We start from the raw sequence: 27,444 nt of genomic DNA, 5'->3' as shown, positions 1-27,444 counted from the left end.
ATGCAGATTTGTATATATAAAGTACTTTAGTTTGGAAAGAAACAATCTCTTCTAGGCTTAGCACCTAGAACCAAAAAAAACAAAACAAACGAACAGAAAACTCACAAAACAAGCAAACAAAAAATCCCAACCCAACCCAACCAAACCGAACAAACCAAAAAAAAACCCTTACAGTAAAACCCATAAAAAGAAAGTAAATGGCACATACATCTGGTGAAAAGATGTGGTAACAGAGATACAGACATCATCATATTTTCCTTGCAAATCTGGTGTAATTTTCCTTTGAAGGAAATAAAGTTTTGAAAAACCCACAAGAAATACAGAACACTATACTATTTAAAACAAAAATTTAGATTTGACTTCAGGAAAATATAAAAAACAAGAGAATATTTGTAGAGTTTATTTTTATGAATAATGAAGCAATGGCAGAGAAGTAAAATAGGCTACACTACTCATGATGGCAGGAATATACCTTCAAGGGAAGTCACTCCAGAATGATGTAATTACATAACAAAAACTGAATAACTTGAAGAAACAGGCATCATCTACATGAGTGTTAAAACCCTGGTACTGAGATCAATACTGACATAAAGTCAAGTAAATAGAATATGAGGTTAAGTCCTGACACCTGAAGCAGCTGAAGCAAGAATACCTCAAAAGATTCCATATCTACCATGAGATAGTTTAGCTTCCAATTTTTTTGGTCCATGCTCAAGAGACTGGAGCAGGGGTGGGGGTGGAGGGAGGTTCTCAAGGAAAGGAACAAGTGCAGTGCTATAATTTTATGCTGATCTACCTCATGAAGGAAACATATTAAGATGTTTCATACACAAGGCCCAAGAACAGAAGTAACTTCAGTCATACTGCCAACAGCCTTATTTAATTCTCTCTGCAGTAAAAGTGGTTCCTTAGCAGTAGCCAGCAGGGCTGAAAGACCTGAGGCCTGTAATTACCCCACTCAGAGGAAACAAACATTATAACTCATGAAAAGAGACATCACTGTGTGGCCAAAAGAGCCAGATTTATATATTCGTACCAGTCTGAATTCAGATCTGAGTGTGGCCATGAGCAGGTCGCTGTAAACACCCTTAATTTTCTCATCTGTGAAACAGAGGGAATACCACTTACTCTGTAATTTGTGCAGAATCTCAATTACATATACAAAGTGTATGTCACAGAAAAGCAATTCAGTAACTGTGGTAGTTACCTTAGCAACTTGCTCTCCCACTCCAATTTCATGGTGTTCCAGCATTCCCTTCCTATCTCAAGTGACAGTAACTTCACTCACCCCATCAATTCTCCACTCTGAATCCAGAGTGACCTTTTAAAAACAAGTATGATCGTGTCATCTCTGCCCAGCTAAAAATTCATCCATGATATCACAATGTTCTTAGAATAAAGTCCAGAATTATCAAAATGCTCTGACCCTCACACACACACACCCTCTTGGCTCTGGCCTACTCTAGCCTTCTTTCCGTTTTGTAACTTAAAATTCTTCTGACTTCTTGCCCTTTGTACTAGCTAATAATTCTGCTTGCAATGATAACCCTCACCTTTTCTCCTGGTAAGCTCCAATTCACTCTTCAGATTTCAGCCTTAATGTACCTTGTTTAAGGAAGCCATGCCAATGTTGTATACAGTCCAATTACTTCTCCTAAATACATACCATTTACAACTACATATACTGTAATGAAAAAGTTTTATCACATGAATCCTCTGTGGGCCAGCCAGATTCAATAGCACGTGATTTCACTGAAGCTCCAGGAAGCAGATTCTCTCCTCTTCTATATTCAAACCCCAAAGCATACAGGCTCTAGGACCTACAAACTGTAATTCTGCAACTATGAAGGATGAGCCTGATGAAAAATGGAACAAAACTGAAGGAAGTAGAGTGGAGATACTGATCAAATTGCCGGAGCACCTGGATCAAGTTTTGCCAGGTTTTTTCACTCACATCACATGATTAATTTCCCTTAATGTTTAAGCCAGTTTACATTGCATTTCCTGTTATTTACAACTGAAAATATCTTAACTGACAAAACATCTAGGTCAAAAGCATTCATACAGACAGAGATATGAAAAGGAGGCAGAAGAAAACTGTAGGAGAATATTCAAAGGTGACAACTCTCTCCCACCAATGAGAAAATAATATTTCTCTTAATTTTTTTTTCTAAATCTTGAACTTCAAGGACTAAGCAAGAATCAAGCCGAGTTCTAGGCATGAAAAGCAAAAGTGGCAGAATGAAGTACTGTTTTTAATCCATCATTCACTTCCTCTATCATGCTACCTTACAGTAAATATATTTATTTCCCTGCCCCACTGATGTTGGGCTTGGCCATAAGACTTGATCAATGAAATGATAACAGAAATGATAAAAACAGAGGCTAACATGTGCTTGCATGGTTTGACTTACTCCTGATTGCCACGAGAGCAGGCCACTGCTTCCAGGAGAACAGAGGACCCATAGCCTAGAGCCAAGCCTAGGCAACAGTAACTGACCGCCAGCTCCTCTAAAGACATGAAGAAGAAAAGGAACTATCTGTTTTTATAAATCACTGAAACTGGGACTGTTATGCAGTAAAAACTGACCGATAAGCCCTGTGTAAAGCAAGGAACATCTGCTTTCTTAGCAATATTCAATACCAGACAGTAAAAAAAATTATATCCAGCCAAGATGTCATTCCAACAAAGAAGCAACAGAAAGGTATTAAGCCCATAAGAACTCAGGGAAAGTCCACCCATAAACTTAAATCTAGCCAACAAAGAAGTTAAAAAATTTAGGAATGGAGAAATATTTAGAGGAAAAAAAAGTAAGAATATAAGAGAAACACAAATACTTTCTATTTTTTCAACTTGTATTTAAAACATGACAACACACCTTCAGATTTTTTTCTATTTTCTTTCCCCTCAACGTCAGAGATTATTTAGGAATTCATATCCTAAATGAAGTACGTTAATAATCTTCACCGAAAAAATTAGCATAGCAATTTTCTTAGTTTCTTCAATTAAATGGTTATTTCTGGTTAGTGAACTTCAAGATATTTTTCCAGTGTACATTTTCTTTATTACTGATTGACCTTTTGTTGGTTATCAGGAATCATTTTTACAAAAATATTAAAGTAAATAGTCCAAAAATATGAATAAATTATTAAAACAATGTAATTTCTGAAAGAGAGTAAGGCTCTTTTTCAAAATTACTTCCTTTGTCACAGGGCATTCTATTTAAAACAACACAAAACAGCAGGTAAGAGAGCAGGGAGACTATATACAGATTGAAGTGAATGACTTCCGAAGAGAAAAGACACACCGAATCGCAGTGTTTGTTGACCAAATATTGTACAAAAAGAGACACACTCAAAAAAAAAAGTCAGTCACAGATGCCCACAAATGCAAAGAATGGGGATATCTATACGTAACATTTAAAGATCAAGAGCAAGCCACAGATGAAGAAGCTGAAAAGATCCAGTGGTTTTAGAACGAGTATGTTTAGATCGATTATCACCAAAACTTTTAATCATTTTAATTACAGAGTAATTATCTTTAGAGGGAAAATTAGCTATTCCCTTGAAGAATATCAATATAAAAGCAACCATGACATTGTGATAACTCGAAAAGTTTGTTACATCAAACTATATTTTCAAGTAGAATTACAAACGCTTTGCAAACCTATGACAGAATAGCTTACATGTTAAAATTTACCTTTAATCTAAAGTATATTTGACAAATGATTCATTAGACCACAAAGCTGTTTAGACACCCAAGCTAAAGACTTCTCTTAAGGCTGTTTGTGTAGGGATTAAACTGCTACTTTCTACTTAAGCAATAAAACAAATGAATACAGCAGAAATAACCCATAGAATTAGAGAAGAATCTATGAGTTCATACCAATATAAATAAATGGACAAATCTATAAGTGGGGAGAATTCTTTGCAGTATAATTCCAACTAAGAAAGAAGAAATGATGCAATTAGAAAATCACCATATGTGGCCACCACACTGCAGGCAAGTATTATCGGTGGAAGTTGTGGTGGACATACTCTAAAATGACCTTCAATTATCATCACTTCCTGGTACATCCTGTGTAATCCCCTCCCCTTGATGTAGGTGGGACCTGTGACTTGCTTCTAAACAACAGAATACAGCAGAGGGGGCAGAACAGTGACTCCAGTATCCTTGCAAGGTAACTCTCCCTTGCTGACTCTGAGGAAACATATAGGCTGGGGAGGCCCAGGTGGCAAATAACTCAGGGCAGCCTCTAACCAACAGCCAGCTGGGAACTGAGGCACCTCATTCTGATAAACCCCGAGGATCTGAATCCCGCCAACAACCACCTAGCTTAGAAGTGGTTCCTTCTCCAACTAGGCCTTCAGATAAGAACCAACACTTTGGCTGCAGCCTTGCAGAGAACCCAGTAAAGCCATGTCCAGACTGCTGACACACAGAAGCTGAGACCATAAATGTGTGTTGTTTTAAGTTCCTAAATCCATGATAATATTGTTAAGCAGCAACAGATAACTAACAATGAGATGCTAAAACCAGTGGGCAAAGATACAGTGAGAAACAAGATATTTACACAGTCTCAAAGTATCTCCCTCTACATACAAGATATTAATTACAAAGCAGAAAAAATTATACCTTTATAGTGAAGAACCATGGCAGACATCACATAAACTAAGGGATCATAGTATCAACACCAATAATGGGATAAACTGAAATCACATGCTTTTTGATATGATACAGTGAAAATGACATCTCATTTCTGTGACATTCCTGCCAAAAATGTACAACCTGAATCTAATCATGAGTAAACATCAGATATATCCAAGTTGAAGGACAGTCTACAAAACAGCTGGTGTGAACTCTTCAAAAATGTCAAGGTCATGAAAGACAAAGACTAAAAGACTGTTCCCACATTAAAGGAGACTATACAGATACACGAAAACTAAATGCAGGCGGAGCAGTGGTTGAGAATCTGCCTGCCAATGCAGGAGACACAGGTTCGATCCCTAGTCCAGGAAGATCCCACGTGCTGGGAGCAACTAAGCCTGTGTGCCACAACTAAAAGAAAGAAAACCAAAAGCAAAAAAAAAAACCAAAAAACTAAATGCAAGTGCAATATGTGGTCCTGGATTGGGACATGAGCGGAAGAATTATCAAATTTAAATAAAGTCTGTTGATTAGAATGTAATATTATATTAATATCCTGATTTTGATAGTTACACTGTGGTTATGTAAAAGAATACTTGCTGCGCTCCCTCTCCTCGGTTCTTCCCGGTCCTCCACGTACTCTCTGCATTCCAGAGATAAGACTGTGCTCAGAGAGGTCAAGCGACTTAGAAGAATCATGTAGCTAATAGGAGACAAATTTGGAATTTGCAGGACAAGCAACCCCAAAAGTTTGGACAACCATGAGGAAACAAAGAAACACCATGCAGGCAAAGGAGCAGGAAAAAACCCCACAAGACCAAATAAATGAAGAGGAAATAGGAAAAATGCCTGAAAAAGAATTTAGAGTAATGATAGTAAAAATGATACAAAATGTCGATAACAAAATAGAGAAAGTCCAAGAAACAGTTCATAAGAACTCAGAAAAACAAACAGCAATGGATAACAAAATAACTGAAATTAAAAATACTCTAGATGCTATAACCAGCAGAATGACTGAGGCAGAAGAACGAATAAGTGAGTTGGAAGATAGAATGGGTGAAATAACTGCCACAGAGCAGGAAAAAGAAAAAAGAATAAAAAGATTAGAAGACAGTCTCAGAGACCTCAGTGATAACCTTAAACGTACCAACATTCGAATTATAGGCATCCCAGAAGAAGAAGAAAACAAGAAAGGGTCTGAGAAAATATTTGAAGAGGTTATAGTGGAAAACTTCCCCAACATGGGAAAGGAAATAATGAACCAAGTCCAAGAAGCACAGAGAGTCCCATACAGAATAAACCCAAGGAGAAATACTCCAAGACACATATTAATCAAACTAACGACAATTAAACACAAAGAAAAAATATTAAAAGCAGCAAGAGAAAAGCAACAAACAACATATAAGGGAAAACCCGTAAGGATAACAGCTGACCTTTCTACAGAAACTCTGCAGGCCAGAAGGGAATGGCAGGATATCCTGAAAGTCCTGAAAGAGAGAAACCTACAGCCAAGAATACTCTACCCAGCAAGAACCTCATTCAGGTTTGACGGAGAAATCAAAAGCTTTCCAGACAAGCAAAAGTTAACAGAATTCAGCGCCACCAAACCAGCCTTACAACAAGTGCTAAAGGAACTTCTCTAAGTAGGAAACACAAGAAAAGGAAAACACCTACAAATACAAACCCAAAACAAGTAAGACAATGGTAATTGGAACACACATGTCAATAATCACTTTAAATGTAAATGGATTAAATGCTCCAACCAAAAGACACAGACTGGCTGAATGGATACAAAAACAAGACCCTTCTATATGCTGCCTACAAGAAACCCACTTCAGACCAAGGGATACATATAGACTGAAAGTAAAGGGATGGAAAAAGATATTCCATGCAAATGGAAGTCAAAAGAAAGCTGGAGTAGCAATACTCATATCAGACAAATTAGACTTGAAAGTAAAGACTATTACAAGAGACAAGGAAGGACACTACATAATGATCAAGGGATCCCTTCAAGAAGAACATATCACAATGGTAAATATCTATGCCCCCAATATAGGAGCACCTCAATACATAAGGCAAATGCTAACAGCTATAAAAGGGGACATCGACAGGAACACAATCATAGTGGGAGACTTGAACACCCCACTTACATCAATGGACAGATCATCCAAACAGAAAATAAATAAAGACACACAAGCTTTAAATGACACATCAGACCATCTCGACTTCATTGATATTTATAGGACATTCCATCCAAAAATGACAGACTACACGTTCTTCTCAAGTGCACACGGAACATTTTCCAGGATAGATCACATCTTGGGTCACAAATCAAACCTCAGCAAATTCAAGAAAATTGAAATCATATCAAGCATCTTCTCAGACCACAACGCCATGAGACTAGATATCAATTACAGGAAAAAAACTGCAAAAAAGACAAACACATGGAGGCTAAACAATTCACTCCTAAACAACCAAGGAATCACTAAAGAAATCAAAGAGGAAATCAAAAAATATCTAGAAACAAATGACAACGAAAACACAACAACCCAAAACCTATGGGATGCAGCAAAAGCAGTTCTAAGAGGGAAGTTTATAGCAATACAGTCCTACCTTAAGAAACAAGAAAATGATCGAATAAACAACCTAACCTTACACCTAAAACAACCAGAGAAAGAAGAACAAAGAAACCCCAAAGTGAGCAGAAGGAAAGAAATCATAAAGATCAGAGCAGAAATAAATGAAAAAGAAAGGAAAGAAACCATAAGAAAAATAAATAAAACTAAAAGCTGGTTCTTTGAGAAGATTAACAAAATTGATAAACCATTAGCCAGACTCATCAAGAAAAAAAGGGAGAAGATGCAAATCAACAGAATTAGAAATGAAAAAGGAGAAGTCACAACGGACACCTCAGAAATACAAAACATCATGAGAGACTACTACCAGCAACTGTATGCCAATCAATTGGATAACCTGGAAGAAATGGATACATTCTTAGAAAAATACAATCTTCCAAGACTGAACCAGGAAGAAATAGAAACCATGAACAGACCAATCACAAGTACGGAAATTGAGGCAGTGATTAAAAATCTCCCAACACACAAAAGCCCAGGACCAGATGGGTTCACGGGCGAATTCTATCAAACATTTCGAGAAGAGTTAACACCTATCCTTCTCAAACTCTTCCAAAATATTGCAGAAGGCGGAGCACTCCCAAACTCATTCTACGAGGCTACCATCACCCTGATACCAAAACCAGGCAAAGATGTCACAAAAAAAGAAAACTACAGACCAATATCACTGATGAATATAGATGCAAAAATCCTCAACAAAATACTAGCTAACAGACTGCAACAGCACATTAAAAAAAATCATACACCATGATCAAGTGGGGTTTATCCCTGGGATGCAACGATTCTTCAATATACGCAAATCAATCAACATGATACATCATATCAACAACTTGAAGGATAAAAACCATATGATCATTTCAATAGATGCAGAAAAAGCTTTTGACAAAGTTCAACATCCATTTATGATAAAAGCTCTCCAGAAAATGGGCATAGAAGGAAATTACCTCAACATAATAAAAGCCATATATGAAAAACCAAAAGCCAACATCGTTCTCAATGGAGAAAAACTGGAAGAATTCCCTCTAAGAACAGGAACAAGACAAGAGTGTCCACTCTCACCACTATTATTCAACATAGTTTTGGAAGTTTTAGCCACAGCAATCAGAGAAGAAAAAGAAATCAAAGGAATCCAAATTGGAAAAGAAGAAGTCAAATTGTCACTCTTTGCAGATGACATGATATTATATATAGAAAACCCTAAAGACTCTACCAGAAAACTGCTAGCACTCATTGATGAGTTTAGTAAAGTAGCAGGATACAAAATTAATGCACAGAAATCTCTTGCATTCCTATACACTAACAACGGAAGAGCAGAAAGAGAAATTAAGGAAACTCTCCCATTCACCATTGCAACCAAAAGAATCAAATACCTAGGAATAAACCTGCCTAAGGAGGCAAAAGATCTGCATGCAGAAAACTTTAAGACATTGATGAAAGAAATCAAAGACGACACAAACAGATGGAGGGACATACCATGTTCCTGGATTGGAAGAATCAACATCGTGAAAATGTCTGTACTACCCAAAGCAATTTACAAATTCAATGCAATCCCGATCAAATTACCAATGGCATTTTTCACAGAACTAGAGCAAGAAATCTTACGATTTGTATGGAAACGCAAAAGACCCCAAATAGCCAAAGCAATCTTGAGAAGGAAAAATGGAGTTGGTGGAATCAGGCTTCCTGACTTCAAACTATACGACAAGGCCATAGTGATCAAGACAGTATGGTACTGGCACAAAAATAGAAAGGACGATCAATGGAATAGAATAGAGAACTCAGAAGTAAGCCCAAACACATATGGGCACCTTATCTTTGACAAAGGAGGCACAATGGAAAAAAGACAGCCTCTTCAATAAGTGGTGCTGGGAAAATTGGACAGCAACATGTCAAAGAATGAAATTAGAACACTTCCTAACACCATACACAAAAATAAACTCCAAATGGATTAAAGACCTACATGGAAGGCCAGACACTATCAAACTCCTAGAGGAAAACATAGGCAGAACACTCTATGACATACATCAAAGCAACATCCTTTTGGACCCACCTCCTAGAATCAGGGAAATAAAATCAAGAATAAACAAATGGGACCTCATGAAACTTAAAAGCTTTTGCACAGAGAAAGAAACCATAAACAAGACTAAAAGGCAACCCTCAGAATGGGAAAAAATAATTGCCTATGAAACAACAGACAAAGGATTAACCTCCAAAATATACAAGCAGCTCATGCAGCTTCATACCAAAAAAGCAAATAACCCAATCCACAAATGGGCAGAAGACCTAAATAGACATTTCTCCAAAGAAGACATACAGATGGCCAACACACACATGAAAAGATGCTCAACATCACTCATCATCAGAGAAATGCAAGTCAAAGCCACAATGAGGTATCACCTCACACCTATCAGAATGGCCATCATCACAAAGTCTGGAAACCACAAATGTTGGAGAGGGTGTGGAGAAAAGGGAACTCTCCTGCACTGCTGGTGGGAATGTAAGTTGGTACAGCCACTATGGAAAACAATTTGGAGGTTCCTTAAAAAACTACAAATAGAACTACCACATGATCCAGTAATCCCACTCCTGGGCATATACCCAAAGAAAACCATAATCCCAAAAGAAACCTGTACCATAATGTTTATTGCAGCACTATTTACAATAGCCAGGACATGGAAACAACCTAAATGCCCATCAACAAATGAATGGATAAAGAAGATGTGGCATATATACACAATGAAATATTACTCAGCTATAAAAAGGGATGAGATGGAGCTATATGTAATGAGGTGGATAGAACTACAATCTGTCATACAGAGTGAAGTAAGTCAGAAAGAGAAGGACAAATATTGTATGCTAACTCACATATACGGAATCTAAAAATGGTACTGATGAACTCAGTGACAAGAGCAAGGACGCAGATACAGAGAATGGACTGGAGAACTCGAGGTATGGGAGGGGGCGGGGGGTGAAGGGGAAACTGAGACGAAGCGAGAGAGTAGCACAGACATATATATACTACCAACTGTAAAACTGATAGTCAGTGGGAAGTTGTTGTATAACAAAGGGAGTCCAACTTGAGGATGGAAAATGCCTTAGAGGACTGGGGCAGGGAGGGTGGGGGGGACTCGAGGGGGGGGAGTCAAGGAAGGGAGGGAATACGGGGATATGTGTATAAAAACAGATGATTGAACCTGGTGTACCCCCCCCCCAAAAAAAATAAAAAATAATAAAAATAAATGCAAAAAAAAAAAAATGTGAATGGGGCAGCATATCTACAATTTATTCTCAGACATTGCAGAAACACAAACTAGACAGACAGACAGACAGATGAAGTATATAAAATATTAACATTTGTGGAATCTAGGTAAAGTTATATAAAAATTCTTTGTACTGCTTTTGGAACTTCTCTTAAGTCTAAAATTAATAAGTCAAATAAATAAATAAATAAATAAATAAAAAGCTAAAAATATGCATTATATACAAGCAGTCTATAAAAACAATACAGGACTTCCTAGGTGGCGCAGTGGTAAAGAATCCGCCTGCCAATGCAGGGGACACGGGTTCGAGCCCTGCCCTGGGAAGATTCCACATGCCATGGAGCAACTAAGCCCAAGTGCCCCAACTATAAAAAATAAAAAATAAAAATAAATAAATAAATAAAGTGAAGGTTCTTGGAAAAAAAAAAAAACAGACCAATGAAAAAGTATGAAGTGCTGATAAGCGCTACAATATGGATTAACCTCTAAAGACCACTTATTATATGATTCCACTCATATGAAATGCCCAGAAATGGCCAATCTGCAGAGACAGAAAGTAGATTAGAGGATGGCAGTGGGAACTAGTATTAACTATATACAGGTATAAAAAATCTTATTGGTGATTATAGTGATAGTTGCACAACTCAGTAAATTTACTAAAAATCACTGAACTGTACAGTTAAAATGGATGAAATTTATGGTATGTATGCTACACCTCAAATAAAGTTTTTTTAAAAAGATAATATAGAAAAGAAGCTAACTTGGTTTCTCATTCATTGAACATTTACAAAATAGCTACCATGTAACTGCACGGTGATAAGTGCTGGTGACACAAAAAAAGAAAGTGGAAGTTTCCATAAGTACACATTCTTACATTTTAACGTAAAAATAAATGTACTGGGACTGAGTGCAGCCAAATGATATGATCTCTTTATTTCCTAGTGTGTGTGCACGCATGCACGTGCACACACATTACAGTATCATTTAATTTATGATTAATTAACATTTCCCCCCCACCAGAGAGATGAGGCAAGTTGGTACAAATTTTAAATGTGCAGTAATGTAAAAATTTTAGCTACAATTGCAATTTTGCTACCAATTCAAGAACTGAACGAAATCAGAAACTTAGGATTAGAACTTAGTAGAGATCTCTTCTAAAAATTAACCTTTCCCATAACTAATCACTCCAAATTTCTCCACTGAAAGTCTGGACATTTTCACTATTGTTTTCTTTCATTTTTAGTTTCTTTCTGGAGCTTGAAGATACAAATAAACTGTAAGTGAAGTCTGCAAAAGTATTCATAAATATAGAAGGCCCATCAACTCTCAGTAAAAATCTTTAGCTTTATCTTGCCTATAGCTCTCCTAATTCTAAAGGTCCTCTGGCACTCTTAGAATTTACTCACTTGTTATACCAATTCTGCACTATCACATTGTAGGCAAAAATTTTTTAAAATTCACACTCATATTCTTCTACACCATCCTATCCACTGCCTAGGTATTAAATTTAACAGGGCAAAATAAACATTTACTACCATCTACAAAAATTTAAAGAAGTACCTCTGTTCATCCCCTTACTATTTTCTACTAATAAAATACAGTGGTTGTTTCTCCCACATTAGATAAAATGTACCCTAGTCAAATTACAACAAAATCCTACAACTTCACTGTGGTAAAATATAGATAACATAAAATTTACCATCTCAACCACTTCTAAGTGTACATTTCACTTCAACTTAACTACATTCACATTATTACACAACCAAGCTCCAGCACTCATCTCATCTTGCAAAACTGAAACTCTAAACCTATTAAATAACTCCCCATTTCCCCCCTATGCCAGCCCCTAGCAACCACCCTCTACTTTATGTCTCTATAAATATGACATATACTCTAGGTCTCTCATGTAAGTGAAATCATACAATATTTGTCCTCGTATCTAGTTTATTTCACTTAATATAATGCCTTTGAAGGTCATTCACGTTGTAGAATGTTAGAATTTCCTTCTTTTTTAAGGCTGCAAAATATTCCATTCAATGTATATGCCACATTTTGTTTATCCATTCACCTGTAAACAAACATCTGGGTTGTTTCCATCTTTTGCCTGTTGTGAATAATGCTGCTACGAACACTGGAGTAAAACTATCTATTCAAGTCCTTGCTTTCTATTCTTTGTGTATATACCCAGAAGAGGCATTGTTGGGTCAAATAAAATCCTACAACTTTTAATCATTCTTTACCTTACTCTCGCTTTACATAACCATCTCTCAGGTGCCAATACCTACAGACAAGAATCAGATAAAATCCACAGGTTGACATGGAGCTTCACAGGTCATCTAGTCCATTTACCTACAGATGCTTATATCCTCTTCTAGAACATCATAAACAGGTAATCACCCAGTCCTTTGCACAAGCATATAATGTCATGGAGACTCACTATGTCTTCAAGCATTTCCAATTATTCATAAATTCTTCCTTAAGTTACGCCTTCCTCTAACTCCATATTTTAGTCCTGAGTTTATGATGTAAATCAGTGGTTATCATGGTGGAAAAATTTAGGAGGATCTTTTCTTTCCTCTCTCTACTGTCTGAATTTGCTAAAACAACCTTGTAATAAACTGTCTTTGTAATTGGGGGTGGGGGGGGTTAACATTATTTCTTCACTAATGCATTCGACATCCCTTCAAGCCTCTCCATGAACTCTACTTTTGCAGATTTCTGGTCCCTCTTCTCCTCACTGGCATCCCCCCTCCTGCAACCAAGCTAAAGAAATTTAATATAATAAACTTTTACAATCCATCCTCAAAACTCACCGATTTTCTTCCAACATTTATTATCCCCAGTTCAAGCCTTTGATAAAGAGCTTTAAGGGACTTCATCAGTCTAATTTATTTAATACTAGAGATAACTCCACTTTGCAATAGACCACCCTGCCTTATCTCGACTTTAATCCCAAACTCTTGTTCATTTTTCTCTTCTCCTTCCTACAGAACAGCCTTTGTCAAACTAGGATATAATTAGCTTCCCTACCCCTGACTCAACTATTATACACTCTATATTTGTCCTTCAAAGTTCAATCCCCTGAATTTCAAAAGGATTAAATAATGGACTGAGACTTTCAAGGTTAAAAGAAATGTAGGATTACCTAGTCCCCCAAACAGATGCTTGAATGAACCCTATTTTAGGTTAATATTAAATGTAAAAAGACAATAAACTTCTAAGAATCTTTCACTCACATGACATGTATCTATACACCCCCCCCACACACACACACAGAGTTATCATTATCCATATACTAACTAAAAAAATCAGTACCACCTAACTTTAAAATCAACAGCTGATTTATGGCATGCTTGCCTGACAGAGCACACAAAACAAAACTAACTGAACAGCACCCTGACAATGGGAAACAGTGAGTTTAGAAGTCATTAAATTAAAAGTCTTAACAGGCTTTAAATTCACTGAAAATTTCTGTATTCTTATAAACTCTTTCATTAAATCCTTTTGCTTGCTTTCCCTTGGTCATATTACCTGCAGTTTTTCCAATCAGAAGTTCATTTGGGTTAACAACTAATCTACTTTTTAAAAAGAAATAACATACATGTAGTTTTCAAATTTAAAAAGTAGCATCCAACTTATTTATCCTTTACTGAATCAGTTTCTTCAAACTATTTTCCTCCCCAAACATGCCATGAAACAAATGGAAATAAAACCACTGGAAAGAAGGTGAAAAGGGTACGCAGGAAAACTTTTAAACAGGCATTTTGGGAGATGGAGGCCCTGTTGGGACCACAAAATAAAGAGCCTGGATTAACAGAGCAGTGAAAGGGCACAGAACAAATAAGAGTAATCTAGGAATAGCAAGGAGAGGGATGTTATAGAAACAAAAAAAAAGATTCTTCAGAAATTGTGCTTATATACTCTCTCTATCCTTTTTAATAACCTCACTATAAATCTTCCTTCTCTTCACCTTCCTGTTATTGTCTTTTTTTAAAAAATTTTTATTTATTTATTTTTTGGCTGTGCTGGCTCTTCACTGCTGTGTGCAGGCTTTCTCTAGTTGCGGCCAGCAGGGGCTACTCGTCCTTGCGGTGTGCAGGCTTCTCATTGCAGTGGCTTCTCTTGCTGTGGAGCACAGGCTCTAGGTGCACGGGCTTTAGTAGTTGTGGCTCGCAGGCTCTAGAGCGCAAGCTCAGTAGCTGTGGCACATGGGCTTAGTTGCTCCGTGGCATGTGGGATCTTCCCGGAGCAGGGACTGAACCAGTGTCCCCTGCATTGGCAGGTGGATTCTTAACCACTGCTCCACCAGGGAAGTCCTTATTGTCTTTTTTTTCCCCACTATTGTCTTTTTAAAAAGCATGGCTTGTCCACTACCTGAAAGATTTGAGCAAAACCGCTTCAAAAGGGGAGGTGGGGGGGAAAAAAAAAAGAGTCCAGTGTTTCTATGCCTTATTTTAAAGCAAATATATGGAACATAAAGTACTTGATTCCTATCTTATTTAGTCCATGGCCATTTCCACTACTGGTTCATACTGCTTTTCAGTCTGATGAGAAATAAGTAAGAAAAAGTAGACTTTAAGATAAACACAGTGCTTCTTAGGTCACTCTACTGCATATAAAGAAAAATCAACTGCCTGTATTTCAACTAATCAGGATGCTAACATTTCTTAATTGGCTAAGCCAAGTTCCTAAACAGCCATATATCACTGAATTAAAGAGATACAGAGGGGGACTTCCCTGGTGGCACAGTGGTTAAGACTCTGAGCTCCCAATGCAGGGGGCCCAAGTTTGATCCCTAGTCAGGGAACTAGATGCCATATGCCTGTCGCAACTAAGAGTTCACATGCCACAACTAAGGAGCCCGCGAACTGCCACTAAGGAGCCCATGAGCCACAACTAAGACCCAGCACAACCAAATAAATAAATGAAAATAAATATATTTTTCAAAAGAGATATAGAGAGTTACATGTGAGGACATATTATTTGAGGTAAAAGAAGATTTACTGAGGAAAACAGGAACTGAAAATAAAATACTGGTCAATATAAGTTATGGAAATAGCCCTGAAAGAAATGAGGTGAAGAAAGAATAAAATTTAACAGATTTGATTAAGTACATCAAAAAATAAAAATCTGTTGTAATTTTCTAGCTCTGTTCTATTTGGTATTCTTGCTCATTTAGCAATATAGTTTATACACCTAAATAGCCAAAGCTATTGATTACAATTATTTTCTGCTTTTGAAGAAGAGCTGTCAGTCTTGACATAGCCATTTATGTTGAGATTCAGAGTTTTGAAGTAGTCAATCGCTCCATGAATTTTACCAATTCTTGGCATCTTCCAACTCACAGAAGTAACTCAGAGTTGTGGTAATTAAACAGCTCTGATTGCGAGTATCTTCCCTCAAGCCTCAAAAATAAAGACTAAAATAGGAAAGGCAAAGTGGCACCAGCAAGTGGGATCAGACCACAAGAAGCAGCCCAACCCAGGACTCCTCTCTGTCCTCCTGGGCCTGGTACTACTAGTCCCCTTCCCTGAGATGCTGAGCAGCCCAGTGGTGCTGGGTGCGGCGGGGGAGTCCCCCATGACAAGCATCTGGCCCAGGAAGCCTCTCTGTCCCTACAAGCTGTAGACTCCCTTTTCCCTACACCTAGAAGCATCAGGCAGCCTGGTCTGTGGGAACTCCTTCCACCCCCTCAGAGAGATGCAGCAGAAATCACTGAGGGCCTCTGCGTCACCAAATAAAACAAGAAGACCAAAATAGCACAGCAAAGGCTTTGAAAATTAAATTGTTATTAAACTTCTAGATTGGCTCAACAGTAGAATGGAGATGACAGAGGACAGAATCAATGACCTTAATGACAGATCAATAAAATTTACCTATATGAACAGCAGAGAGAAAAATAACACTGAAAAAAATTTAACAGAACATCAGGGAGTTGCGGGATAATAAGAGATTCAAAGTTTACATCATCAGAGTCTCAGAAGGAAAGGAGAAAGGAAGAGTATTCAAAGAATTAAGGGCTGAAAAACTTTTCTTATTTGCTGAAAAACGAACCTACATATGCAGGAAACTCAGTGAATCTAAAGACAAACTCAAAGTAGTCCAAGACCAAGACACACATAATTAAATTTCTGAACACTAAATTTTTAAAAAGTCCTGAAAGCAGTCAGAGAGAAACAACACATTACCTATAGGGAAACACTAATTCAAATGACAGCAGGTTTCTCATCTGAAATCACAGAGACCAGATGGAAGTGGCAAGACGATTTACAAGTGCTGAACAGAATAAACTGTCAATTGTGAATCCTATATCTGATGAAATATCTTCAGAAATAAAGGAGAAATAAAGACAGTCTCAGACAAAGTAAAACTAAACTAAAGGGATGTGTTGCTAGCAGACTTACTCTTAAAGAATAACTAAAGGAAGTTCTTCAAACAGAAAGGAAATGATAAAAGAAGGAACACCGGAGCATCAAGAAGAAAGAACAATAGAAAAGAGCAGGAATATGAGTACATACAACAGATCATCCTCTTCTCCTCACAAGTTTTTCAACTTATATTTGATGACGGGAACAAAAATTATAACACCATCTGAGAAGAACCTAAATGGAATAAAGTTTCCACAATTCACTCAAGTAGTAAAATGCTGATACCAGTAGACTATGATAAATCACATGTGTATATTGTAATACCCAGAGAAAACACTAAGAAAATCATGCAGAGATACAAAGAAATGCACTATAAATAAGCCAATACAGAATCCTAAAAATAATCTATGGCAAGGCAAGAAAAGAGAAACAGAGGAAGAAGAAGCAAGAGGAAACACTGAAAAATAACAAAATGGCAGGCATAAACTCTAACACATCAACAATTACCTTAAATATAAATAGTGTATATATACAAATTAAAAGGCATAGACTGACACACACAGGCATACCCACACACACAAATGAATACAAGTAAAACCAGGCAGACTGTATCAAAAGCAATATTGTGGTTGTGATACTGTACTATGGCATTGCACGTTACCACTAGGAGAATCTGTATAAAGAGTTAGTTCTTACAATTGCTTGTGGCTTAAGTTGTTCTGTTGTACTCTTATTTTCTACAATAAGCAATATAGTGGACATCTGTTGTTTCTGCCTGGTCAATATATTGATATATTCTCTCTTCCTCTGGAAAGAATGTGCCATCTTGCTTTGGGGAACTGTGCCTTACCCCACTGGAAATAGGACTGTCCATCAAGATGTCTCACCATCCCTGGACACTAGGCCAGCCAGGTTCACTCTTCCTTGAATTTTTAACCTTGAGCAAAGTAGGCATAGACTAATTCATCCCAGCTGGAGTGCCTTGACGAGCCCATTCATTAGTCTGAGCTAGCTGATCTCTGAAGCTACCTTAGTTCTCTTAATTTCCGAGCCTGTTTGTTTCCTTTGAGCCTGCAAGCTACCCCACATTCTTCAAATAAATTCCATTTTGCTTAAGTTATTCACATTTGGTTCCTATTATTCCTACCTAAAGAACCTAATCAAGTATAAGCCCCCCTCAAAAAAACAAAAACAAAATTTTTTCTTACCTACTTTAAAATTTTTTAAATTATAATTTTAATTGTTTGTATGACCTGAATTAAGGTTTCCTCCATAAACTAATACTCAAAAATGACAAACTTATTGGGATACAAATTTAACTGGAGTTAAAAAAGATTTATTAAGCTCTAAAAGCCAAGCATGTCATGTCCAAGTGAAATGAAAACACATGGATATGGTTCCTACTGTCAAGTATCACAGGCGAGTGAGGGAATTATAATAAGTAATTATACTATAACATGCGAACTACTATAACAGAGGTGTACCTAAAATGTTATATCAACACAGACAAAAAGCAAATTCAGTAAAGAGGCAGACTATGAATTTTAACCTGTTCTGAGTTTTAAGCAAGTGCCATTCCCTTAAAGGATTTACCAATATTCTCTCTAAATCAGTAAGAGCATAAACATACATTTTCAATCCTATAGCCATACAGCAAGTGTTAGCTCACACATTTCCAATCTCTTAAATATCTTCATTATTAATCTGTAGAATACTAGGTATCCATTAGTATGCTAGAAAGTCAAATAATGATTTTAATAAAACAATGTAGATTGGGTTTCTAAGAATATAAACAATGATTATTATAAACTGCGAGAACAACAAAAAAAGCACATACAACCAACAGTAATATCACTTTTATTTAGACTATTTAGTTTTATAAAGTAAAAATCATGAATCCAAGGGTAAGTTCAATTAAACTTGTAAAAGAGTGCTTTATAATTGTATAATACTTCTTTAGAATAAAGTAATTCTTACCTTCTGGAGTTGGAATGCACCCCAAGAAAATGAAAGAAGGAAAAAAAAAGAGCTTTTAAGTTTTCTTTACAAAGCAACAATAAAGCCAAAAAATAAACTCTCCCTTCCCCTTCCCCTCCCAGAATATATAATTCTTCAAATTAGTACCCTCCTCCACACTTTGCTTCATAAAACATCAATTTCTTCTTTAGAATTTACAAGTTAGTCCCAAATATCAGTGTCTAAACCATTTCAGATAACAATTGCAGTACCTTAATTATGTGGCAGAGTAAAACTATTACAGCAGCTTAAAGTTAAATGTGGATACAGTGAATGTTCCCCATTCTTTAATATCCTTCCCATGCATTTCAAATTTCAAGGAGCCATCATAAAGCCATCAGCTATAGACCCTAAGCTTTATTAGCGTCCCTTTGTTCCATGATGGAACTCATTATGAAGCTGAGTAACTATAGATAAGAAAACTCTTTTCTGTTAATATCCAAGCATTTTGGGTTTTATTTGTTTTTTCATAATTAATCCTTCTGACATCCCTGCAAGATCTGCGGGCTTAAAAGCAGACTGCAACTAGCAGATAAAGAAAATACAGGCTGAACTCAAAGGTATTAGCCAACCTTAGATAAATATGGCATCAATTTAATTAACAATGTTCTTTACTCTTAAACTGAGCTCTTTCTAGTGAAATCACCTCAAGGCAATACAGTTTCGCAAACAGTCAAATGATCTGCTCTGTGGCAATGATTTCTGCTGAAAAGTAGTAGAGAATGTTGACTTTATTTCCCTTGCTATACAGTTTTATATAAGAAGAGGTGAGAAAAAAATAGGTTATTGGATTAATTTTTGGTGTGAGGTGAGCTAAGACACCATGAACTTAAATACCATGTGAGGGAGATTATTTCGTTCATAAGTAAATGTATTTAATACTAATGAGATGCAATTGGGACTCCTCCAAAGAGGTAAAAATTTTAATCTGGCAAATGTTTATTGAGCATGACTTTTGCTGGATGGTTCCCAGAGATTTTTACAATTCCAATGCTAAAGGAGTTTGCTTGGGATACAAGACTGAAACAGAAGAAAAACTCCTTGCTTAGATAACAATTTTGAGCTCTGCAAGACAACAATATAAAGATCTAAATGTTCCAACGGGATAAGTTCTTTCAAAATGTACTGGCCCTTTCAGAAGCCAAGTTCTTGTAATGGCTGGGGTTTTTATTTCAAATTCTTCCAGAAAGCAATTTACAATTGGACAGCAACTAGCCTAATGTTCTATGTTAGCACATGGTGTAAGTTTTATTCGAAAAACAATACAACAAATATACTAGTCAGAAGGGAAGAGAGAACTATAGATGTAGAGGTCATATATACTACAGAAAAGAACAAAAGTAAGCAGTAAGCCTGAGTTTTAGTTTCACTGAGCTAGCTGTACTACCCTGGCGAAGTCTCAGTCTCCATGGGCCTTATTTCTTCAACAATAAGATGTGATATAACTATGATACCATAATTATCTTTTCCAGCTACTACTGAAATAATGTCACTAGTTGAGAAAAGAGGTTGGGGAGGGGGAAGAGGATGAGGAATGCAAAAGGAATTACCCACTTGGGGGTATTATTAATCAGGGGCATAATGCTATAATAGAACTAGATAGGCTTCATTTGTAAGGATGCATATCCAGGTCATGTGCTTGTCCCCAAATCTGCAATACTACCATATATTTTAGCACTTAGTCTTCCTTTCCAGGTCTTTTTCCACAAAGAATCAATGCTTTTAAATAGTTCTTGACTTGTTTCAGAGGTGACAAGTAAGTAATGTTCAACCTAATTTAAAAGCTAGGCAGTTGGCTATGCTCATTTATTAGCTGCACAACTTATTCACCGACACCAATTTTACGGTGTAAAAGAATCAAATTCATAAGAGCCTCACCAAAATTACTATTATGTATCATGAACCCTTGGGACCACTCATAAATGGTCTAATTCAGAATATAATCAATCTGTGGATGATAAATTCATGAACACCCAGAATCTTTTTTCTTTCTCCTTCCTCTTCTACTCATGAATGGAAAGATCAAAACAAAAACAAAAACAAAAAAACTAGTAAAATAATAGGGTCTCAGGAAATGAATACTATTTTCTTCTTTCCTAAAAACTCTTTTCTCTATTAGCTGATATAAAAAGAGTCAAGATAATACACCCAACAGAATGAGCAAAGCAGGTAAAAGAACTCCGGGGGTGGGGGTGAGGGAGCAGTTATTAAAAGCAATGGCTACTTTATAAGGAAGGCTTGGAGACTTAATGCCTTAAAAAGCACATTTGTAAACAATAATGGCAGCCACAGCTGTTGGGCAGGAAAAACTTGTACAGCAGACTAAGGATAGAAGTAGTAACAAGTGATAAGGTTTTAAGGATTAGCAGGAACAGGTCTCAAAGTATACATAAACACTTATTTATGTACTAGGTACAATTCTGTGTATGTTTTATCAATAGTATGTATGCTTAATGTCTATGTTTAGTTGCTCTATTTTTAAAAATAAATCAGAATATACAAATTGTACATAAATAGTCTCTCTAGTTCTTATCTGTTAGATACACATACTGGAATGCTGAAGTAATAAAATACCTGAAATTCACCCCGAAACAGTCCGGAGTGAGGGGACTATTTACAATTTATGCTGGAGGATACATACTTTTGTTTTAGTTTGGAATTTTCCAAAAATAAAAATTTACATTTAAAAAACTGTCTTCAGTACCTAACATAAACTTAGACTTGCAACATAAGTTAAAGTATATTATCACAAAAGGAAAAGAATGTATTTTTAGATTCTATAACATACCTGGAACTATTTATTCATCAACATCCAAAACAGGTATTAGATATTAATCTCTGAAAATAGATACCTACTCTACAGCTCCAGATCATCACTACCTTTTAACTGCTGCCTTGACATGTATAACAAAACCATTCCCCACACTTGAATATGTCCCCTCACCCCTCCTGCGGTTCAAACCTTTTTTTCTGAATCCACAAAATATGCTCAATGAATTCTTTACTCATCAACGCTCATGACTTTCCCAGTTTATTCCTCTGTTCTTCCTCTCTATGGTAAATGGCAGTTGTACAATCATGAAGCCTAGAAATAATTTATTTCCTCCTTCCTTATACCTCCCATATTCAATCCATCAGCAAGTCCTGAAACACGATCTCAAATCTGTCTACTCTCTTCACCCTAATCCAAACCACCACCATATCTTGCATACTCTAGTAAACATCCTCTTTGTCTCCTTAATCCCTCCAACTCCTAAATGCTGCAGTACACTCTTTACAAATTATATCCATATATTAGACTACATATCATTTTGTAATTATCAGATGTAAATGTTTGGGATAGGCTTATTTCCATTTGAGGACTGACTACACATCTGGACAGAGCAGTGCTTAAACATTTAACAACCCCAAAGGATTCACACCAGTTTATTGTGTTCTATTCACATCCACTTACTTATATGGTAGAAAAACCAGGCCCCAATTATGGAACTAGTCAACACTGAGGTTCCAAACACCTAGTCATAAAACACCTGTGTTAAATGGCCTACACCAGACTGTGATAACCCCCTCTTACTGCAATTTAAAGATGACTGGAAAACAAAAGCTACACCAAAATCTAGAACTCTATTCTAAGCCAAAGAAAAACACCATGATTCTGACTTAAAATTTGTAGTTAATCATGGAAGATTCCATGCATTTAAAGCTCAATCCAATTTCAAGATTTAAAACTAACTGGAACTCCTGGTGTTGGTGAAGACAGAGCAGGCCCACAACAGCTAGCCAGCTTTCCTGCCTGCCCATGCCTGTCTGCCCGTCTCTTTTCCTCTCTGGCTAGTTACAACAAAAGACTGTAGACAAAAACATAAAAAACAACTTGCCACACAAAAATTTGCACAAGAATGTTCATAGTAACATTATTCACCATAGCCCAAAAGTGGAAACAACCAAATGTCCATCAACAGATGAATGGGTAAACAAAATGTGGCATATGTATACAATGGAATATTATTCAGCAATAAAGGAATGAGGTACTAATAAATGCTACCACATGAATGAGCCTTCAAATCATTATAATATGTGAAAGAAGCCAGTCACAGAAGACCACATATTGTATGCTCTCATTACATGAAATATCCAAAATTGGCAAATCCATGGAGACAGAAAGTACATTAGTGATTGCCTAGGGCTAAGGCATGGGGAGAGTTGCAGGGGACAAGGAAGGGGAGTGGCAGCTAATGAGTTCAGGGTTTCTTTTCAGGGTGATGAAGATGTTTTGGGTGAATATACTTAAACAAACAAAAAAACCCACTGAGCTATATGCTTTAAAATGGTGACTTCTATGGTATATGAATCACATGTCAATTTTTTAAAAGCAACTACTTAAAACACTGAAAATTAAGAAAGCTGGCACACTGGGAAGTCAAAACATAATTCATATGAGAGTGTATAGTATAGAATTTACCCTTACCCATAGAGAAGGCTGGCCTTGCCCTTGGCTTCTAAGAGAGAATTGCTAAGCCCTATAAGGGCCTTGGACCAGCCACACAGTAACACTGTAATCTGGATAGGGGGCTTTGAGACATACTAATAATGTCATTTCCCTGCGAGCTTGGGTCACATGGTATCAGGGGAACACTAGAGGGACTAGATACTGAAAACTGAATAATGCCTACGTGATGGATCCCCAATAAAAACTCTGAACACCAAGGCTCAAGTGAGCTTCCTTGGTTGGCAACACTTGGTGCTTATTGTCATACATTGATGCTGACAATTAACACTGTCCTATGTCATGGGGAGAGGATGACTAGAAGCTCTGTATTGGGTACTGTACTTTGAATCTACCCTATGTATCTCTTCCCTTGACCAGTCTTAATCTGTATCCTTCCCAAAACCAGGTGTTTGTTTTCAGTGAGTTATACAAGTACTTCCAACAAACTATCAAGCCTTGAGAGTAGTCTTAGAAACCTGTGGACTATGCAGTTGGTCTAATAAGTGAGGGCAGTCATGTGGACTATACTTCAGTTGGCTAAACTCTCACAGAGTGAGTTTTCTGGGGTTTATTTCTCACCACTTTGACTAAAAAGCATGCCCTGGTTGAGGAGATGTACTACTGTAGGGGACAGATAAAATTCTAAGCAGGGGCCTGGAATTTCTAAGAGAGAAGAACTGGAGAAGGGAATCCCCCAATTCCCACACATGGCCTGGGCGTATGCATCCCTGAGCTGTGCATACTTAGGACACTCCCAAACAACACAGCAAACTGCTCACATCTCAGACTCACCCTGAGTGGCAAGTGCAAGGAATAGATCCAAAACAGCAGAGCAAAGGCTTCGAAAACTGAACTGATTATCAAACTAACACTTACAGAAGGTAAGAGAGAACATGTAGTCTGAGAAAAGCTGGGCTACTTACTTTAAAAAACCAAAGAAAGCACCATTCTCCAGAAGCTTTTCAACAGAAAAGCAGAACCTAAAACAACATAATATTCAGAATGTCCAGAATACAACTTTAAATTTCTCACAAAACAAAGATCCAGGAAAACGTGACAAATTCTCAAGGGAAAAGACAATCAACAGTTGCCAGTCCTGAGATTACCCAGATGTTGGACTCACCAGACAAAAACTTCAAAGCATTCATTATTACTACATCCATGAGGTAAAGATAAGTGAACCTGAAATTAATGGGAAGACAGAAGTTTTCGGCAGAGAAACAGAAACTATCTAAAGAAACCCCAAAAAACAGAAATTTTGGAATTAGAAAACATAAAACATCAGAAATTTTAAAAAATCTCACTGGATGGGCTCAATAGCTGAATGTAGAAGACAGAGTAAAGTGTCAGGGGATGTGACAATAGAGCAACAGAAACAATCCAATCTGAAACATAGGCAGAAAAAGGTTGGGAAAAAATAAGCAGAGACTCCGGGAACTGTGGTAAAATACCCAGAGGTAACCGTGACCCTGGAAGAAGGGAAGAATGTGGTGAAGAAAAATTATCTGAAGAATGGCTGAAAGCTTGCCAACTTTGGCAAAAGACATAAAGCTACAGATTCAAGAACCTCAGTGAATGCTAAAGAGATCTAAACACAAAGAAATCCACAGCAAGACACATTAAAAATGAAACTGCTGAAGACAAAGCATAAAGAAATTATCTTGAAAGCAACCAGAGAAAACAAATGTATTACTTACAGGAGAGCAATGATTCACACAAGCATGTATTTCTCATCAAAAACCATGGAGGCCAGAAGGCAGTGGAGCAACATTTTTAAAGTAATGAGACACAAGAACTATCAATACCAAATTCTATATCCAAAAAGAAAATTCTTCAAAATATAAGGCAAAAAAAAAAAGACATTCTCAGATGAAGGAAAACTAAGAGAATTCGCTATCAGCAGACCTGTTCTTAAAGAAATACTAAAAGGAAAGTTCTTCAGGCTGAAGGGAAATGATACTAGAGGGAAATGTGGAACTTAAGGGAAGAAGGAAGAGCAAAAGAAATGGTAAGCATCTGGGTAAAAATAGTCAGTCTTTCAACTATTTATGGCAGGAAAGCAAAACTAATAACATTGTCTGGTGGGGAATTCCATGTATGAGATGGAACACATATGACAACTATAACATATGGAGGATGAATAAAGGGACCTAAATGGTTGTAAGGCTTCTACATTTTATTTAAGGTGGTAAAATATCAATCCTAAGAATTCTGTGAAAGGTTGGATATATATTATAACCTCTAGAACAACCACTTTAAATACACACACAAAGAGAGTGACAAAAAGTCAATAAATAAAATACAGTGCAAAATACTCAATTCAAAAGAAGGCAGTAGAAAGGGGAACAGTGAATTAAAAAAGAAAAAGGAAAAACAGAAAATAAATAAAATGGTAAGACTAAATCTAATCATATCACTGCTCATGCATATTGGGTTAAAAAATGGCATGTCTATTAAAACCTCACTTTAAATATAAAAAGACAGATAAATTAAAAGAATGGGAAAAAAACATATCACACAAATGCTAATCAAAAGTATTCTATTAGGAAATTCCCTGGATGTCCAGTGGTTAGGACTCCGTGCTTTCACTGCCAAGGACCCAGCTCAATCCCTGGTCAGGGAGCTAAGTCAACTTCAAAACAAAGAATATTAAGAGGGATAAACAGGGTAATTACAGAATGATAACAGGGTCAATTGACTAAGAAAACTGAATGCCCTTAATGTATATGTACCTAACAAAAAATATTCAAAATACCTGAAGTAAAAACAGAAATAACTAAAAAGAGAAATAAGCAAAATGCACAATTATACTTGGAGACTTCAACACTCTTCTTTCAACAATCAATAAAACAAGTAGACAGAAAATCAGTAAGCATACAGAAGATCTGAACAACCCTATTAACCAAAATGACCTTACATTTACAGAACACTCTAACCCAAATTAGAAGAAAACATATACACATGCTTTTCAAGCATGTATGGAATATTTAATACACCAAGATAGTTTATATCCTGAGTCATAAAATGATAAAAAAAAAAGTGACAAAAACAATACAGAAAAAGCAATGAAACAAAATTCTGGTCTCTTTAAAAAACAAAAAGACCCAATAAAATTAACAAAGCTCTAACAAGACTGACAAAGATAGGAGAGAAAATAAAAATCACCAATATCAGGAACAAAACAGGGGACTTCCCTGGCAGTTCGATCCCTGGTCAGGAACTAACACCCCACATGCCACGCGGCATAACCGGAAAAAAAAAAAGAACAATAACAACAAAACAGAGACGTCACTATATATTCTGCAACCATAAAAAGGACGAGGGCATAGTACAAACAATTATACACTCGTTAATTTGACAACTTAGAAGAAATGGACAAATTCCTCAGAAACCACAAACTACCAAAACTCAACCAAAGTGAAAAAGATAATTTGCATAGTCCTATAACCATTAAAGAAATCTAATTTGTTACTTAAAAGCTCCTGAAAAAGAAACCTCCAAGTCCAGATGCTTTTCAGCTGAGAATTCCATCAAACATTTAAAAAATTAACACCAATTTTACACAATATCTTCCAGAAAATAGAAGAGGGAATGCTTTCCTCTTACGAACAAGCAGGCAAGGAACTGTGTGATCACCATTCTTACTCAACATAGTACTGCGAGTTCAAAACAGCAACACAAGAGAAGCGAGTGGGACAGTGTAGAAGCACAGAGGCAGCTCCAACAATATTTGGTGATATGGACATTTTATAAGTGTTTTTGCTATTATGTTTCATAATTTGTATATCTGTTACATATATTCTAAGTTTGGAATAATAAAATTTTAGCTTAACCCAAAACAAAACAATAGTAGGAAAGGATTTCAAGAAAAAGCAAATTCCAATTTGGAGACACTGGCTTTTGGGGGCCTCATTCTATCCAAAATTATATGTTGGAATCATATAATCTCTAAAGTCATCTCAGTTCTAAAGTTTTCTTATTCTATCTCCCATGTACAAATTCATCACTCAATTTTTTAAACCATAAGTAT

General features: G+C 36.6%; 1 protein-coding gene across 5 annotated transcripts in view; it reads right to left on the bottom strand.

Annotated features, from left to right (window-relative positions):
- Positions 1-27,444, bottom strand: part of ASXL2 (ASXL transcriptional regulator 2) — a 147,173-nt gene that overhangs the window by 57,063 nt on the left and 62,666 nt on the right. The window contains exon 1 of one of the 5 annotated variants that reach the window (XM_057741184.1): positions 1,037-1,101. The exons of the other annotated variants lie outside the window; for them this stretch is intronic. Within the exon in view, the coding sequence (XP_057597167.1) occupies positions 1,037-1,101 (65 nt within the window). Of the gene's footprint in view, positions 1-1,036; positions 1,102-27,444 lie in introns of those variants that run through there. 5 annotated transcript variants of the gene reach the window in all.

The sequence above is a fragment of the Hippopotamus amphibius genome, chromosome 7 (assembly GCF_030028045.1).
Source record: "Hippopotamus amphibius kiboko isolate mHipAmp2 chromosome 7, mHipAmp2.hap2, whole genome shotgun sequence".
Taxonomy (NCBI): domain Eukaryota; kingdom Metazoa; phylum Chordata; class Mammalia; order Artiodactyla; family Hippopotamidae; genus Hippopotamus; species Hippopotamus amphibius.
This window is presented reverse-complemented; position numbering and strand designations above follow the sequence as displayed.